Here is a 16,230-nt window from a genome sequence, read left to right as displayed (position 1 = left end):
TACACTTCTTTATTGACAATTAGACCTATTATGCGATCACGCGTGAAAGAAACGCGTGAGGGGGGACAAACCATATTAGGTTAGGCCATCTTCGCTTTTGCTCCCCCCCCCCCTTTTTTTTTTATCACTTCTCGATCTTAACTTTATAGATCTACCCGCTATGCCTCAACAACGCCTCCCTTTTATGCAATCATCGCAACGAAGAGAGTCATTAATTTCCAGCGACTTTCTAGAGTTTTCCGGCAAGTAATTAGATAATCTAGACATAAGCTAAACATCTAAATGCCTATCATCTCGACCTCGCACTGCCTCCACAATATCCTCCACTAAGCCTAGAATATTATAGGTCTTCTCTTATATGCCAGACGAGGAGGTAAAGACGAGATACTATAATCAGCGGACTAGAAAAGAAGAGTAGCGCTACAAATATTATGATAAAACCTATGCCTCTTCAGGGGGTACTACAGCTCCTACAAAATATCTCATAGACCCTCCTCCTAACGGCCACGGTCTACCAAAAGGAGCCCCGCGGATAGCGAAAGTTATAACTATACGAACTATTATCAAACAAGCTCGTACTGCAGTAGAAGAAAATCCCCGAAAACGCCGTCGACTTAACAATTAATCCAGAGACTCTATCGACCCAGACTAGCTCGAAGTGTTATACGTGAGGTTTATTACGGCCTATTCTCTCCCATTTCAGCTCATGGAATGCCCAGAGTTCTAAGCTCTCTTAGCCTATATTAATAACGATATCGAGACTTAGCTTCCGGATACATATAATACCATTAAGATATAGATTATGCGCTAATATAAAGACCAGAAAGAGAGGGTTAAGCAGCGCATATAATCGGCAAAGTTAAGAATTCATATTAGCTATAACCTTTGGACTTCTCCCAACTCTTTAGCTATCTTAGGCATAGTCGCATACTATGTCACGGAAGACGGCCAGCTAGAACACTATATTTTAGCGTTAAAAGATATCGATAATAAGCACGATGGCTCTTATCTCGCTATAGCTATTTTAAAGGCGGTTAACGAATAGGGCTTTATATCTAAGCTTAGATATTTCGTAATAGATAACGCCGGTAATAACGATATAATAATAAGATCCCTTTCTCTTAGTAAGTATAACTTCACTCTTTCTCGCATGCCCTAATATTCACACCATAGGCCTCCTACGCCGATATAACATCTAATACGATCCCAAAGTATACCGACTCCGCTGCTAAGGCCATATTATCAACCTCGCCGCCAAAGCCTTCCTCTTCGTTACTAATAATAAGAAGCTCGAACTCGACGATCCTAGTATATATAATATGACACTAAAACATATTAAAGCGTGGCGGAAGAAGGGGCCTCTTAGCAAGATTTATAACTTCATCGTTTTTATCTAACGAAGTATCCAGCGTAGCTAAAAGTTTCTTACTATTAGCCATAACCATAAGCTCGCACGGGATAACGATATAAGATAGAGTTCGTGGTATAACATACTACGAGTAGCCCTAAACCTCAGAGATATAATTAACGGCTATTTTAATAAATAGATAGAATTAGATTACACTAGAGACGAGCTCTCTTTAGAGGACTAGATTATCTTAGAGAAAATCAAGTCCTTCTTAGAGAAGCTAAAGATAACGACTAAGGCTCTCGAGTCATCGTTTATAACACTCGATAACGTCCTCTTAGCTATAGATTTCGTTTTGGCATAATTCAAAGCAGAGAAGGAGGCATATATTAACGATCCGATAATAGCGCTAATATATAACTCAGGCTGGGCTAAGTTAGATAAATACTACTAGCTCACTAATAAATCGCCTACCTATATTGCCGCTATCGTGCTCCACCCTTCGCATAAATAGCACTATATATAGGAGAACTAGAAAAAGGAGTAAGTTAAGTCATTAAAGAAGTTAATAGAGACGCTATGGAACAACTATAAACCCGTGGAATTACCTCTTCCTCTCTGCGAGGTCCCATCGACGACTATAAATAAGTTCTTAAACTAAAGGAATAAGCACCTATAGCTATCACTCGTCACGGATGAATATAAATATTATTGCAAGTCTGAACGGGTTTATAGGTTCATAAGCGCCCTTGCATAGTAGCTAGAGGAGACACAATAGAAAAACTACCTAAACCTAAGTAAAATAGCGGTAGATATACTATTAATTCCCGCAATATCTGCTGAGCCCGAATGACTCTTCTCTGGGGCTAAGATAACTATTATAGATCGTCGAAATCGGCTTAGGAGTGATATAGTCGAAGCACTAGAGTGCCTAAAGTCATGGTTTAGGATACGAGAGTTTCAAGGTGATATACTTTAGCTGCCGCGGTAGAATAACCTAGATCACGTATAATATATGGGATATATTATCACACTAGCAATATATTAGGTTCTTAGCAATATAATACAATATAGGCCAATATCATATGGCCTAATATAATATGCACCACTTGGCAATATAATAATATTGCGAGGCTTCCATATTGCCAATATACGTATTGTTTATATTATTCGCAACACTGGGTCTGCTGTCGACTTGGTTCAACTCCAAAACGCCCTGAACGAAACCCCAACCGATCCCTGTCGGAGGTTCATGTACGTGCAAAGAGCATAAGCTTGATCTAAAACTGACATGATCTCGCAGCTTCATCAAAGCTGGAAGCAACAAGTCTCCTCTCAACTGCACACGAGAAATGATGGCGTACCTATTCACCTATCATCAGGTCATGGCTCGTTTCCTCGACTTCTGGTGCTCCTTCAAATTCCGGGAGACGTCTCACAGCTTCACCCACTTCCAGAATGAAGATTACCTCGGCTCGCAGCATCACCAGCCTGGATTGATTCCCATGGGTCGATCTGGCATCAGAATTCAGCATTGTTTCAACATTCTTGGCATCGAGAGAAGCAGAGACAACAAAGGGTGGGAGCTTCGACAAACAGCAGCGTATCACTCCTATGATCTCATTGAGGGCCGCGCCTTGTGGGTCGTCCTCAAGGGCGATAACACCATGAGAAGGCGTCTCGAAACTACAACAGAAGAGTCTATCAAGAAAGGGGATGCGCCTCTACAAAGCGTGCATGCATCATTCGCCCAAACACTAACAGACCATCTTCTAATCATGCAGTGGTGCGTCGAAAACTGGGAGTCTTATGCCGAGGGCCTTGAACGCAAGTACGCGAGCCTCTCGGGGGTAGCAGACCATGCTCCCGTGGATGACTTGGCCGATGATATCGCTATCATCAAGCAACACGAAAAGGTCGACATTACACCAGGTTCACCTCTCAAGCAGCAAACAAGTGGTCTTGAAAAGTCTCCTGAGTCACCAGGGTTTGCCCGAAGGCTTTCTATGAAAGTCACTGGTCTCAGCACAGTGACTCAAGTAGAGCCTCCCCCTCGAAAAGTAGAGCACGTCAGAATGGAAGGTCTAGTGCAGTTTGACGAGCTCCAATCGCTGAGCAGTCTTGCCAAGAGCCTCGGAGAAGCAGTATCAGCAATCACTCAAAACCGAAGAGTCTTGGCTCAGATCAGGGAGTATTACCGGGAACTCGTCAACTCGGAGGGATTCAAACGTCACGTCCCCAAATCTACAATGAAGCTTTGCAAGCAGGCCGCCTCGGAGTTTGCAATGAAAATAGGGAGACTGGAGGATGACCTCGCCAACTACGAGGGCAACCTCAAGACTATCCTTCACGGTGTTGAGAGGACAGAGACAATGGTGAGTTCCTTTTCATCTGGGAGCACGAACCACGGCTGACTGGAAATTAGTACAACGGCATCCTCCAATACCAGAGTATGCGAACGGCAAAGTACTTTGCCGAGTCATCGGAAAAGTCAACCGAGATCATGAAGGGCTGGACGCAGGAGATGCATGAAAAGACCATGTCGATGCATGTCATTACAGTCTTCACACTCATATTTCTCCCGGGAACATTTGTAGCTGTAAGCCTGCCCTTTCTATGAGCTACAGCCAATCCTGACAACTTGCTAGACCATCTTCAGCAGTGGCATCATCTCGTTTGGGCAGGATGGTGGTCCCGGCTTCGGCTCTGCAATGGGCGCCTGGAAAGTCCGGCTGGCCGCCTTGAAGCTGTTTGCTTCCGTATGCTTTCCATTGCTAACGTTGACATTGGTGGCATGGTGTTGCGCTTATTGTTCTGCAAGGCGTAAAAGAAACGCGCAGAACCAATCCCTTCACATGGTGTGACACGATAGATTTCCTACTTTTTTTTCTTTCATCTTGTACCTAGGTATTGTACATTTCTCAAGGGCCTGTGACTTATTAGGGTTAGACATAGAGATCCATAGATGGCGTTCGGAACCAAATTATCAAGAAGCTGGCTTCACCTTTCTTTCTGCAAGGGCCTGATGTTTCTTAAAAGTGCGACTTGAGTGGGGGGAGTGTATGGGACCTGCCTCTTTGCAAGGCAGACATGACGTCCATAGAGGACAGTTCCTCATCACAAGTGTTTGCCGACCCAAACGTCAGAGTATTGGTCTGCCCTGCAGATGAGTGATATTGCGAATCGCCAATGATTGGCTGAACTTCAGGAACTTCCATCTGATGGCCTGGGGCCAGCCGCTAACGTTGATGGATGATCGCCTGGCGTTCTAGCAGGCTGACCCCTGCAACCGCAGCGGATTACAGTTCGCCTAGGTAGGTGGCACCAGGCCCTGACTCGCAGCTCCAGGGCTGACGGGACATTGGGGCTGGAGCTTAGCAAGGGCTGCAAGGTTTACTAGGCTGATGCGTGCGCTAACAGCGCGATTGGCCGCCCGAGCCTAAATCAGCGTGGATATGTTTCGGTAGGTTGTTATCTGAGAGGAAAGCGACAAAAGACATCAACATCATGATCTGGCTTTGCTGCGTTGCATCTCCAAGTCGCATTAGACAGCCAGAGCTGAAAACCAAGACAGGGGTTACTCCAATGACCTCAGTGATTACCAACACCTGTCGGCTAAGCGCTGAACGTTGTGTGGCTGAACAGCAGAGGAACGATTGGGTGACCCAAAATGGATGGGATACAGCTGTCTCAGCCGAGTTCAAAATGTGCGACCTATGCAACCCACCTTCACCCCCAAAGAAGGCGTTCAGGCGCGTTCTCAGCCTCGATAAGGCATTCGATTGCCTTGCCGAGGATGCCTTGTAGCCTGAAAGCTTCCGTTCGCAGAGCGCGCCCACGATGTGGTGCTGTGCGTTCCGTCGCAAGTGTGCTGTTGACCCCTCCTTCCATCCTCCTTCCATCCATCCCGCCCTGATGCTCTTCCATCTCACAAACGTTTGAACCTACAACAACGCCTCGTTTGCTGCAGAATTACCAGGCGCATCTGCTATCGCATGCATTTCTACGTCCAAATTCCTGTCGCGATTCCTACCCCGCCATCTTGTTTTATGCCTCGCGCGCACTCTATCTCTGTCTCTCGTTGAACATTCCCGTCCAGGCTTCAGCCCACCCCGCGAGTTTGCTCAACATCATCCTCTCACGAGCCGTTACATACAGCATCGACCCTCTCCGTAACTCGCGACCGACGTTACAAACTCTTGTCCAACGATTGCCAACCCGGCACAGCCACTCGCCGCCCCGGATCTCCGTCGCAGCGCATCGCGCCCTTCGATCCATGTCGAGCAACGATGTCCCAATACTTGGGGAGCAGCTTGGTCGTATGAAGTTGCAATTCCATGGCCAAGATGGGACTGGAAGTGAGAGACCGCATTATATACCTCGGTACCGTCTAGAGGCATTTTGGGAGGCCCGCAACATCGACGCGATATTGAGGGCTTATTCCGTCAACAAACCTAAAGGTGTCATATTCCAGAGCTTCTTGTGCACTTTTTCCCTTCTCGTGTACATCAACAAGGTCGACTTCCTTAGGTGGCTCGTCGAGCGCAATATAAAGGACGCTACGTTTCCCCTAGAAACCCATCCCCCATCCTGGCCCGATACGCCACCGTATCTCGAGCTTTTCGAAGCCATCACCAAATCGCAGTGGATATTCTTTCCCGTCACCTTTGAACAACACGAGCTTTACAATCAAGTCTTCAGCCCTCAACACATCTTTCCCATTTGCACAGAGGAGCTCATCAAGGCTGGTGACATCATCCAAGTCCACAAGATTGAAACGAATCCGTCTTGCGCAGGATCCTTCCCGGTACGAAGCAACCCTGTAGCATACCTATCTTAAGTTCACTGCTTACCCATGCCAATGACAGGCTACTTACGTCCGCAAGACTTACAATGAATTCGGCAAAGCGCAGTACAAAAGAGAAGTAAAAACTTTCACCAGTCTGCAAAGCCGTTCCTCCCCCAACATCATCAGCTTTCATGGTTGCTACCAACAAGAACGCCCAAACAACGCCATTACATACAATCTGATATTGGGTTTCGTCGAGGGCGAAAACTTGGAAGAGTTTTATACTACCATGAGCCCACCGCCCTCACCGTCCGAAGCCAACATGATCTGGAATGCCTTTTCTGGTGTTTTGGAGGGATTGCATCATCTTCATTTGGCTGCCATCGACACTGGCTTCCAGACGTAAGACAGACTTGATGTCTCAGAATATCAGAGCTAACGGTGCACTACAGCATTCATCAGGACATCAAACCTGAGAACCTTCTCGTGTCCAAACCCGCATCAAGCCAGTCCTACGATATTGGGCTCGTCATCATAGACTTCGGATATAGCCACACCAAAGTCCTGACTACTGGCCAAGACGCGTGGGGTATCGACTTGCACGGAGGCCAGGTCTACGGTAAGCACCCTTCCCAAACATAAGTTGTCCCATCGCTAAATCGACAAGGTGCCCCGGAGGCTAGCCACCATGCCGACTACACGCGTCTCGGGCGAACTCCCATCACTCCCAAAGTCGACATTTGGTCCCTCGGATGCGTCATGAGCGAGGCTGCAATATGGATCAAGTGTGGCTGGCAAGGCCTGGAAAAGTATCGAAAAAACCGCGTCGCCGAAACGAGAACACTACCAAGGTTTAATGAAGCTGGTCACGGTGGATGTTTCCATGACGGCGCTGAGACTCTCAGCACCGTGCGAATCGCCCATGACTGGATTCGCAGAACTTTCCCAGACGACTTTGTTACACTCCAGGTGCTTGATATGATCGAGAAGTTCATGCTAGTCCCGCAAAGAGATCGACAAGACGCCCAAATGCTCTGCGAACGACTCGTCAAGATCATACAAGCCCCTTCCTCCACTGATGCCTACAGCCCACCACCACCTAGCTCACCACCAGCCAGATCGTCATCAGTCAGGTCACCATCAGTCAGGTCGTCATCGGTCAGGTCGCCATCAGTCAGATCACCACCAGCCAGCTCACCACCTCGCATTGAGACTCGTCCAACTTCTTTTGGTTATCCCTGGACACCACCGACGGGGCATCAATCCCAGAATACAACCACAAATACAACCCCCGCCACACCCCAATCCCCTATCCCTACTTCGGCAACAGGATACTTGACGCCCTTTTCGCCTATGGTTGAATTGCCTGGAAGTCAACCCAACGGAGTGCATCATCCTGAGTCCTTCCAAACCCCTACTCCTGCTCCACGCCCTGACTCACCACGACTCTTACCGTCGTCCCCTATCCTGACCTTTGATCAACTCAGGGATTGGTACAACCATGCCAAGAACAGACGCAGTCACGTCGACCCGAGGGTTGAAGATGTCGTGCGCAAACTCGGGAACAACGTTAAGGGTCGTGACCACATTTTTTTCGTGGATGTTTCCCAATCAATGTACCAATATTTGCCCGAGATCACGGAAACGTTCAAGCTTATGGCCTATCTGGCTAAAAGGTTCGATCCCGACGGTGTCGAAGTTTGCTTCTCTTCTGAAGTGCCATCGATACACAAGGAAACCACTTCAAAACTTCTACCCAGGTTCAACGAACAAAATTGGGACCAGATCTCCTTCGAGGACAGAATCAGCACATTCATAGATCAAATAGTGATCCCACGACTATCGTCCTGGCACCAGAAGCTTGGGCTGACGAAACCGAAAAACCTGACTATCTTCGTCCTGACCGATGGCCGATGGGGCCAAGGCAGGGAGCGTGCCGCGGGCATCGAGAATCCTATTCTGAAACTTATCAAAGTGATTCTCAAAAAGGGATTGAGTCGTACACAGGTGGCGATTCAGTTCTTGCGGTTTGGAGATGATCCAGATGGCAAACGCTACTTGTCATTTCTTGACCACTGTGGCACGAAAGACAACTGGTAAGACACAAGCCACTATCGATCTAGCGAAGGGTGCAGGACTGACTAGTGAACTCAGTGACTGTGTCGATACAAAGCCTATTGATGGAAACATTTTTGACATGTTTATCGGGCCCATCAACCCTGATATTGATAACGATGGTGAAGGTGTACCCTAGATATGTCTTTTGAGATCTTTGGTAGTAAGGTTTTCCTACCATTTATATAATTAAACTACTTAATTTTATTGTAGATTCTTTAGGGAGTTATTCATAAAAGCTAGTGTTTTATATAGATATCTCTCTCATCACATGGACAGCGCTACTCAGGGTCATGAGCGAGAGAGGAAACAGTGCTGGTTAAGATTTGTTATATTATTATACGGGCTATAGTGGCCTGGGGTTAAAATTAGTCTAGACGGTCTTCTCCCCTTGCTTATCCTTTCACTTTAGAGTTTTAGATCGGTGAATTGCCATCAAGAAGGCCAGGAAGCCAAGAGCGACCCTGTGTCCCGTAGGCAACCACAGGTTAACTCACCTTCTGACGCGTGGCTTCGTGAGACAGACTTCCCCTCTTATCTTCATGTTGACAGCGAGACTTTTATTGTCATGGTCTTTAGTGCTGATATTATCGTCAGTTAATCATGGCTGTCTGTAGATACAGTTGTGCGTTAGACCGGCAAGCTGACAGCCATCCCTTTCATCCTACCCCTCAAGGCATCACACCTGGACCTTGGACTCGTTATGTATCGTCTAATGAGCCTGAGTATATAACGTTCGTGATATCTTTTCTTCCCAGGTTCCCCTTGGTGGCCGCGACTGAAATCGTCGACTCATCTGAAGAATGGACTCTTCACACGTTTTCTAGACTTTCTTCCAGCTCCCTCATCAGTATCTACCCATGTAGTGTCCGAGACAACTTTAGCACATCGTATGAAGATGACAAGCCCTTCAATCCGCGATACATCCTGTCAACATCCAGTCAGCATGTCAGCGGGGTCTTCCGATATCGAGTATCCCGAGGATCCTTGAGCTTTTTTGGTACCCTTGCACCCGAGTTGTGAGATGGAAATTGCGGCAATGTAGTTGCCAACATACGAAGCAGGGGGTTTGGTCAAGTCCAGATAGCGAGAAGCTCCCTAATGTTCACATGGGTGTACGAAGATCATGGCCACAGGCACTAGCTGCCATCAACAAGTTAAGGAGTGTAAAGGCACATTTAAAGCCGCAATTTAATCACATGATCCATTTTCTATGACCTTGGAGGGAACCTTCGAACCGCTTGCTTGGCGATGGATCAGCTGGGCCCAAATCCCCCAAAGCACTCGCATACATGCTGCAAGGCATGCCTCACAGCCGGTCAGCTCACTTGAGCATGCAGTATACAGAATTCTAGGCTCAACGAGCGGCGCCAAAGAATGGTCCTGAATAGACACAGCCACGCGAAATTGGGTTCAGCCTTTCCAGGATTCACTTCGGAACTTTACGACTTCTTAAAATAGAAGAGGCTGCATGAGCTGAAGAGTCAAGCTTGAAAATGGGAAGCGCTGTTTACCCACCACATGAGCTGAAGGTTTTTGGCCATGCTTGCGGTAGGGAACGCATCGACGGAAGTTGGTGTCTTTTCGTCAAGATTGGCAACGTCAACAACAAATTTGCGGACTAGCTCATCAGTACCCCAGATCAAAAATGGAATGATGAGGGCTGGTCAAGGATCCCTTCGATTGCTTCAAGACTACCCTAGACCTACATTGCATTTCCTGTTAATCTCGCCCAATGATTGGCAGTACTCGACGCCGGCAAAACACTCACCCACATTCCGGTGACTTGCATAAGCGTTGAAGCACATTTCTACGGCTTAGCTGGGATTGCGTTCAAGCCCTGAAGTCCGCTTATGAATCTGAAGTCAGTTGTCCACCTATACAGGGCTTGGCAGCGACAAGATAGAGTCGAGATCCTCAGCCTCGAATTGCCTCGGAGCCAACAAGGTCCGGGGTAACAACGTAAGACACATCAACCAATAAACAGACACGAACCAAAGTCCCTTTCTTTGGGGGTGGCCTCCAGCAGCGGCCGCGATGAGTCTAACTCCCACCTCGGGACAGCCCGTCTCCAATAATCTGGGTGATTCCTCATACTGTGGAGGATGGACCCGTTGTCAAAGTCAGCTCGACGTTGCATCGCGCCCTCGTCCAATTGATGGACGACATGGGGTCAGTCAGCCACATCTGAACGCCACGACGTTTAGCTCTGAGTAAATGAAGGCGCCTCTGGGCTTTTTACAAGATGTTTATCGAGCTTATGGCGTTGAAGGAGGACAGCTGAATGTTGGCGGGGATGAGAGTCAAGTCGCTCCTTCTCCGTCCTTTCTCGCGCTTACTACGCATCCACCAACCTCCACCACCAACTCTGCTTCTTCATCTCCAACCCAAATTGCACACGTCAAATTGATCTTCAGCTTCGTCAGCGGCGGCCTATGGCAGTGTCCCGGCAGTGCAACTCTACGCTTACCGGCACCGGTAGACGCAGCCTCTAGTCAGCGCCAAGTCAGCACTAACAGGCTAAGAATCCTACCTAGCGCTGACCAATTCAAAGGTTTATCAAAGCTATAAACAACACTGTCGATCCCCTTTCTGCTTGTTTGTCTCTCGTTCACCTCTTTTTTTCTCCATCGCAAAATGTTTCCTCGTCCTGCGCTGTACGTGGCTCTCGGCCTCTTGATGGTCGTATCCATCATTGAGTTGTCGTTTATTTCGGCCATGGTTGGATGGCTACACGGTACTGCGAGCGGAACTTTCACTTTCAGATACAACGGCGCGGATCATGAGCTCAAGGGCGAGCCAAAGAATCTTATCGTCGACCAGGGCCATACCAGCAATGGCGCAGCAGGCACGGCGTTCGTCCTCATCGGCTGCGGAGGATCCCTGATTCTTTGGCTGCGCTCACGACCGAACCCCAACAAATTCAGCATCGCTCTGTACTACGGATGGCTTGTCACCAACGTCCTCAGTCTTCTTCTCGTCCTGAGCGCTCTCATCTACGTCTTCGTTGTGACAAACGACCACAACGGCCAGAGAATCAACCCCCGTGTCGCTGCCGGACTCGACGCCGGAGAGAAATACCCCCTCCAATCCTGGACACCTCAAAATTGGTATTCGGCAATGCTCAAGCTTGACCTACCCGATTCAAGCCAAAGAGACGACATCGAGAGCCACTTGCGCATCATGCGAGGATGGCAATACAACCTCATTCCCTTCTTCGTCGTCCACCTGATCGAGACCTGCCTTGCACTCTGGGACGGTGCGAAGCGACGGAAAGAGCACGCCTACAGCCCTCCCACTCACAAGAGCTCTGTTTAAACCAGCGCAAGATTCAAAATTTCGTGGAGATCATCATGAGGAGTTTGGCACATATATTAGTGGTTCCGGCAAAAATGGCAATCATTAGATGAAATTCTGCACATATACATCATGTAATAACTACGTAGGACATTTAATTCAATAACCTTTTGTCCTACTCCAAGATTGTGGCACCCCAAACCTTTTTTGATTACCAACGCAACAGACCGCCTGTCGAATAAAGGGCGTGTCGTGACTCACCAGCTCAGCGGGGTCATCCATCGACGCTATAAAAACCATCCTCAACCTTCAACTCTGCCAAGACATTATCTCCTTACAAATCAACGACAAATCAACATGACTTACACACTCTTCATCGGAAACAAACGCTACTCGTCCTGGTCCATGCGACCATGGGTCCTCCTCAAGGTCCTCGACATTCCCTTTGAGGAGAAGCTCCATCTCTTCAAGCCTGGTCCTCGCCAACCTCACTTCATCGCCTTTTCTCCAACGGGCAAAGTGCCCTGTCTGCAGGACGAAGACACGTCAATTCTTGTCTGGGATTCTCTCGCCATCTGCGAATACATCGCTGAAAAGTACCCCGCCGCATGGCCTGCTGATGCCGCGGCTCGTGCGTTTGCGAGATCTGCTGCCGCGGAGATGCATTCTGGATTCAACGCCATACGAGACGAGTGTAGTATGAATGTTGGCCTGAGGATTGAGTTGGGAACGCCGAGCGAGGCTCTACAGAGGGATATCAGCCGATTCAACGCCCTGTTCAAGGAAGGAACTGAAAAGTTTGGAGGCCCGTGGTTGGCCGGGGACCAGTTTACCATCGTGGACGCCATGTATGCGCCCATTGCATCGCGCTGCAAGACATATGGCGTCGAACTCGAGGGCGAGGCTCAGGAATACGTGGATCGGTTATTTAATCACCCTGTTGTGCAAGAGTGGGTTCAGGATGGTATCTATGAGACGGAAAGGGAACCAGACCACGAGGATGATTGTGTAAGAGGACGAAAGATTCTGCAGGATCTATCCCAGTAAGGACAGGCGAACTTGGAGAATAATATACGATTGATATCTCGATAATAGAGGGCTCTCATTGTGTACTTTGTGACGCTTCCAAAGGGCTATCAGCCACAATGACAATGAAAATAACATGGCTATTGACATACGCCGAAAAACACAATCATCTCGAAGTAGACGGCGGTCGTGTTCTCAAATAACGAATTATAATCAGCGCAAAGATTGGTGTTGTGACAAGCTACTGGTTGAAAATATGCTGTTCTAGTCTCGGGACTGGGTATTGTAAAAAGAAATATTCCATGCCATCGAACCAGTTATGTTTTGACCAATGAAAACCCCATCCGTCGTCCATATGTCGAAACTGCCGCTTATTGTCATGTTGAATGTTTGAGGATATAGTGATATACCAAATCCCTTCCTCATCCCGCCTTGTCCCCCCTCTGAAGTGCTGCATCCCGGTCTTTCTTTTCAGTCATTAACTTCTTTGTATACTCGACCTGCAGGTCCTTCCTCTCGTTGAACCTCCTCCTAAGCACATCCCAACGCCGCTCCTCTTCCGGCGTCGTGAAAGCAGGTGACGAGCCCGGATTTACCCAGTCCAGAGGCACAGCCTGACTCTCTATCGGTTGATAGAGCGGCTCAAACTTCATCTGCCTATCCTCCGGCGCCTTTTCCATCTCTTCTGGTGTCCAGGGCAGCGCCTCCCACACGGCGTGTGAGCCGATTTCAGCGTATGTCACCGTCCTAGCCTGGACCGGCTCGGGGGGGTTCTTCTTGAGGTACGACACTTTTCTGTCCCTGTTGGTCCGCCATAGTCTGTAATGGAGCTCTGCCTCGGTGGCCTGCTCGAGCGTCAGGGTGAGTTGGTAGTTTCTTTGCATCAGAGGCGGGCTGTGAGCGGTGGCGTAGCCGCGTGACAAGGGCGTAGGATTGGCGTTGAGAAGTTTCCAGTGGTTATTCAGAGATACGACACGACGTTGCAGGTCAGGCAACTCATGTGTAGCCGGCTTTCGTAATCGAGAAATACTAAAGATGGTGTCGAGGATGGAGGTCTCTCTTAGTACCAGGGACGTCAAGTCGCGCCGTGTCTCCAGACTCCGCAGCATTTTCTTACACAGGTCCAAGTCGTCGTCGGGAAGTGATGTGGGGAGTAGGTAGTATCTGAGAGTGTGATGTATGTAGTGGACCTCGCATAGCGTGTTTTCGAGGTCCGGACCGTTGGGGAGATCGGTGAAATTGTTACATGTCTCACGAAAGGCCTTTGTCGTTGGAAACCACGGTAGGGGGGTTCCCAGAGCGCTAGCGAGGCCTCGAGGGGCGCTCTTTGTTGTAAAGACATCTGCGATGCCTTTAAGGACGTTCATGATTTCAACATGAGAGTGAAAGAAGCCAGAAGGGGGCTGAGTAATTTGAAGAATCTGAGTGAGTGATGCTGTCTTCAATAACCAATCGTTGATTGCGACCCCTGGTATTCGTCGTACAAAGTGGGGCCCCTTGTCCGGATAAATGGGTGCTTCCTCGTCCCAGCCTTGGCATGTGCCAGCGAGATCCTGATCATGAGTTCTGTGTATTTGAATTTCATCAGAAAAACATTGCCCGGAGAAATATTGCCTGATGAATAGGCCGTGATCAGACAAATGGGACAGAAGAAGATGTGTGGCTGGAACATAAACAAAGTACCCCAATTGCTCCAGCCTTTGTCGGCAAGCGACATCATGTACAAAGAACTCTTAACAAAATCAACCCAAACGCGAAACCAACACCCTCCCTGGTATTACAAGATTTGTATCCAGTCTGTAGAGGCAGGCGCCTCCAGATCTTGTGCAACTCCAAAAAAAAACTGAATAACAAAACCCCGTCAACCCCAAAACTCACCAGCGAGCCCGGTTCTCGCGGTCATACTCATCCTCAGAGTACCCATCAAACTCATTCTTCATGCTGCGCGCATCAATACTACTCCTCGTTGGCTGATCCGGGAATCGACGGCCTTGGAAAGAAAGGGACTGCATGTCTAGGAACCCCTCGATCCGGCCATCACCCAGGAACTTGATCCAGCCGTTGTTTCTGTCACCATATATGATGGGTCCCTGGTCTTCACGTCCGCGCCACTTGAACCAGACCTTTTCGTGAGATGATCTCATCGGGCGATCTTCAATGAAGAAAACACCTTCGTACACTCCCAGGTTGAAGCGGCCCCACAAAGAGGAACCGGAAAGCGTGAGGGTCAGGCCAAGGTCGTCAGGCGGGTAGTCCCACTGGCTAGTGACATATTCTGAATCAATCTCATAGTCACCGTTGAGAAGGCCAAGAGGCGCAAGGCTGACCTCATCATCGTAACCGTCGTCATAGCCGTCGTTATCATAGTTATCGCTGTGAGATTGATACCCGCCATGAGAAGGGTAGTCATCCGAACGGTAGCCGCCATCATCTGGGTACTCTGAGTAGGGAGGAGGAGCGGCAAAGTCGTAGCCAGTAGGTCGGGGCGAGGGTGCTTCGATGCGTCCCCTTGCCATGAAGGCATTGCTGCGTCGGGCCGTCTGCTTTTTCCGAGGAGGGCTCTCTGGCGAATCTTGTCTTGATGCGCGGGTTGGTCCTTGGGAGATGCCACCTCGGCGGGCTGTCTGCTTCTTTGCAGGCGTGGCAGAAGGAGCCTTGGCAGCAGATGCCTTGGAGGTTGAGGCCTTGGAAGCGGACGCCTTGGAAGCAGAAGCTTTGGTAGTAGTCGCCTTGGTTGTAGTTGTGACCTTGGTGGTAGTCGTCTTTGCCTTCTTCGAGGGACCCGCATCGTCATCAGCCTTTCTCTTGGCGCCCGCAACCTTTGCCGGTGTTGAAGTCGAAGCCTTGGAAACCTTCTTGGCCTCCCGATCATTCTTTGTCCACTCCTTCTTTAGCTTGCCCTCAATCTTTGTCACATCCGCCGGCACCTTGAGATTGCCCGCATTCACAGCATCAAACAATCGCATGCGAGCTACCGACTTTGTCTTTGACGGTTGAAGGCCATAGTGAATGAGCTGTGCTTCAAACCAATGCGCAGGATGATCCTTGTCGTTGCCGGATGTGAAATGCGTCTTGAGCTCCTGTGGCGTCGCGCGACGATGCCTGTTCTGGCCTGAGGCTTCGGCAAAGAAGTCGCCGTGGGCAAAGGCAAAGGCGCCTTCGGAGACGGGAGGCGCGCCGACCCATGCGTTGGCGGGAGATGTCTTGGGCATTGTTTCGTCGATATTGAAGATTGCAGTGTCGGAAAGATCAAGATTGACGAGGGGGATTGAGGGGAAATTGGATGCAGCGTATTTTGCTTTTTTTTGATGCATCATCAAACAAGCCACCTCCCGGTGTGGTTGAGTTGTGGCAGTGCCATGTTGTCTAGGCAGCCTTGACAATGCACCAAATTATGAACGTGGATAGCTTGTGTTTATGCACAGATAATGCAATGCAGGCTGGACTTGTTTTGAAGTCCTGTTTCTCCTGTAGATAGGCAATCGACACAAAATTGCATACAAACTGTCAAGGAACTGTATGTTGAATGCTGATTCGCTATCCTCTACACTTGTTCTGAGAGGGCCCTCAAAAAGAAAGCGGATCTAGGAGAGGCGATGACCATCGATAAACTGCCTCGTGTATGAATGAGGGGATCTTTCACACCCACCACCAG

The 16,230-nt window shown here is 48.9% G+C and overlaps 5 protein-coding genes across 5 annotated transcripts; 4 read left to right on the top strand and 1 right to left on the bottom strand.

Annotated features, from left to right (window-relative positions):
* Positions 1-2,703: 2,703 nt before the first annotated feature.
* NECHADRAFT_84216 (uncharacterized protein) lies at positions 2,704-4,291 on the top strand (the record flags this gene model as incomplete). The annotated part of the gene is made up of 4 exons (XM_003048558.1): positions 2,704-3,723; positions 3,774-3,947; positions 3,997-4,107; positions 4,256-4,291. 4 exons carry the CDS (start codon positions 2,704-2,706, stop codon positions 4,289-4,291), a joined length of 1,341 nt encoding a protein of 446 aa, XP_003048604.1.
* A 727-nt stretch (positions 4,292-5,018) lies between these two features.
* On the top strand, positions 5,019-8,391 carry NECHADRAFT_84215 (uncharacterized protein; the record flags this gene model as incomplete). Its single annotated transcript, XM_003048557.1, has 6 exons — positions 5,019-5,198; positions 5,319-6,155; positions 6,217-6,539; positions 6,590-6,756; positions 6,805-8,233; positions 8,292-8,391. The coding sequence occupies 6 exons, from the start codon at positions 5,019-5,021 to the stop codon at positions 8,389-8,391; spliced, it is 3,036 nt and encodes a 1,011-aa protein (XP_003048603.1).
* Positions 8,392-10,889: 2,498 nt separating this feature from the next.
* Positions 10,890-11,570, top strand: NECHADRAFT_47467 (uncharacterized protein; the record flags this gene model as incomplete). The annotated part of the gene is made up of 1 exon (XM_003048556.1): positions 10,890-11,570. One exon carries the CDS (start codon positions 10,890-10,892, stop codon positions 11,568-11,570), a length of 681 nt encoding a protein of 226 aa, XP_003048602.1.
* Positions 11,571-11,906: 336 nt separating this feature from the next.
* On the top strand, positions 11,907-12,596 carry NECHADRAFT_47843 (uncharacterized protein; the record flags this gene model as incomplete). The annotated part of the gene is made up of 1 exon (XM_003048555.1): positions 11,907-12,596. The coding sequence occupies one exon, from the start codon at positions 11,907-11,909 to the stop codon at positions 12,594-12,596; it is 690 nt and encodes a 229-aa protein (XP_003048601.1).
* A 1,853-nt stretch (positions 12,597-14,449) lies between these two features.
* Positions 14,450-15,787, bottom strand: NECHADRAFT_47452 (uncharacterized protein; the record flags this gene model as incomplete). Its single annotated transcript, XM_003048374.1, has 2 exons — positions 14,450-15,475; positions 15,551-15,787. The coding sequence occupies 2 exons, from the start codon at positions 15,785-15,787 to the stop codon at positions 14,450-14,452; spliced, it is 1,263 nt and encodes a 420-aa protein (XP_003048420.1).
* Between the last annotated feature and the right edge of the window lie 443 nt (positions 15,788-16,230).

The sequence above is a fragment of the Fusarium vanettenii genome, assembly GCF_000151355.1.
Source record: "Fusarium vanettenii 77-13-4 chromosome 8 genomic scaffold NECHAsca_11_chr8_3_0, whole genome shotgun sequence".
Lineage (NCBI taxonomy): Eukaryota > Fungi > Ascomycota > Sordariomycetes > Hypocreales > Nectriaceae > Fusarium > Fusarium vanettenii.
Note: the sequence above shows the minus strand (reverse complement) of the source record. Positions and strands in the feature narration are given on the sequence as shown.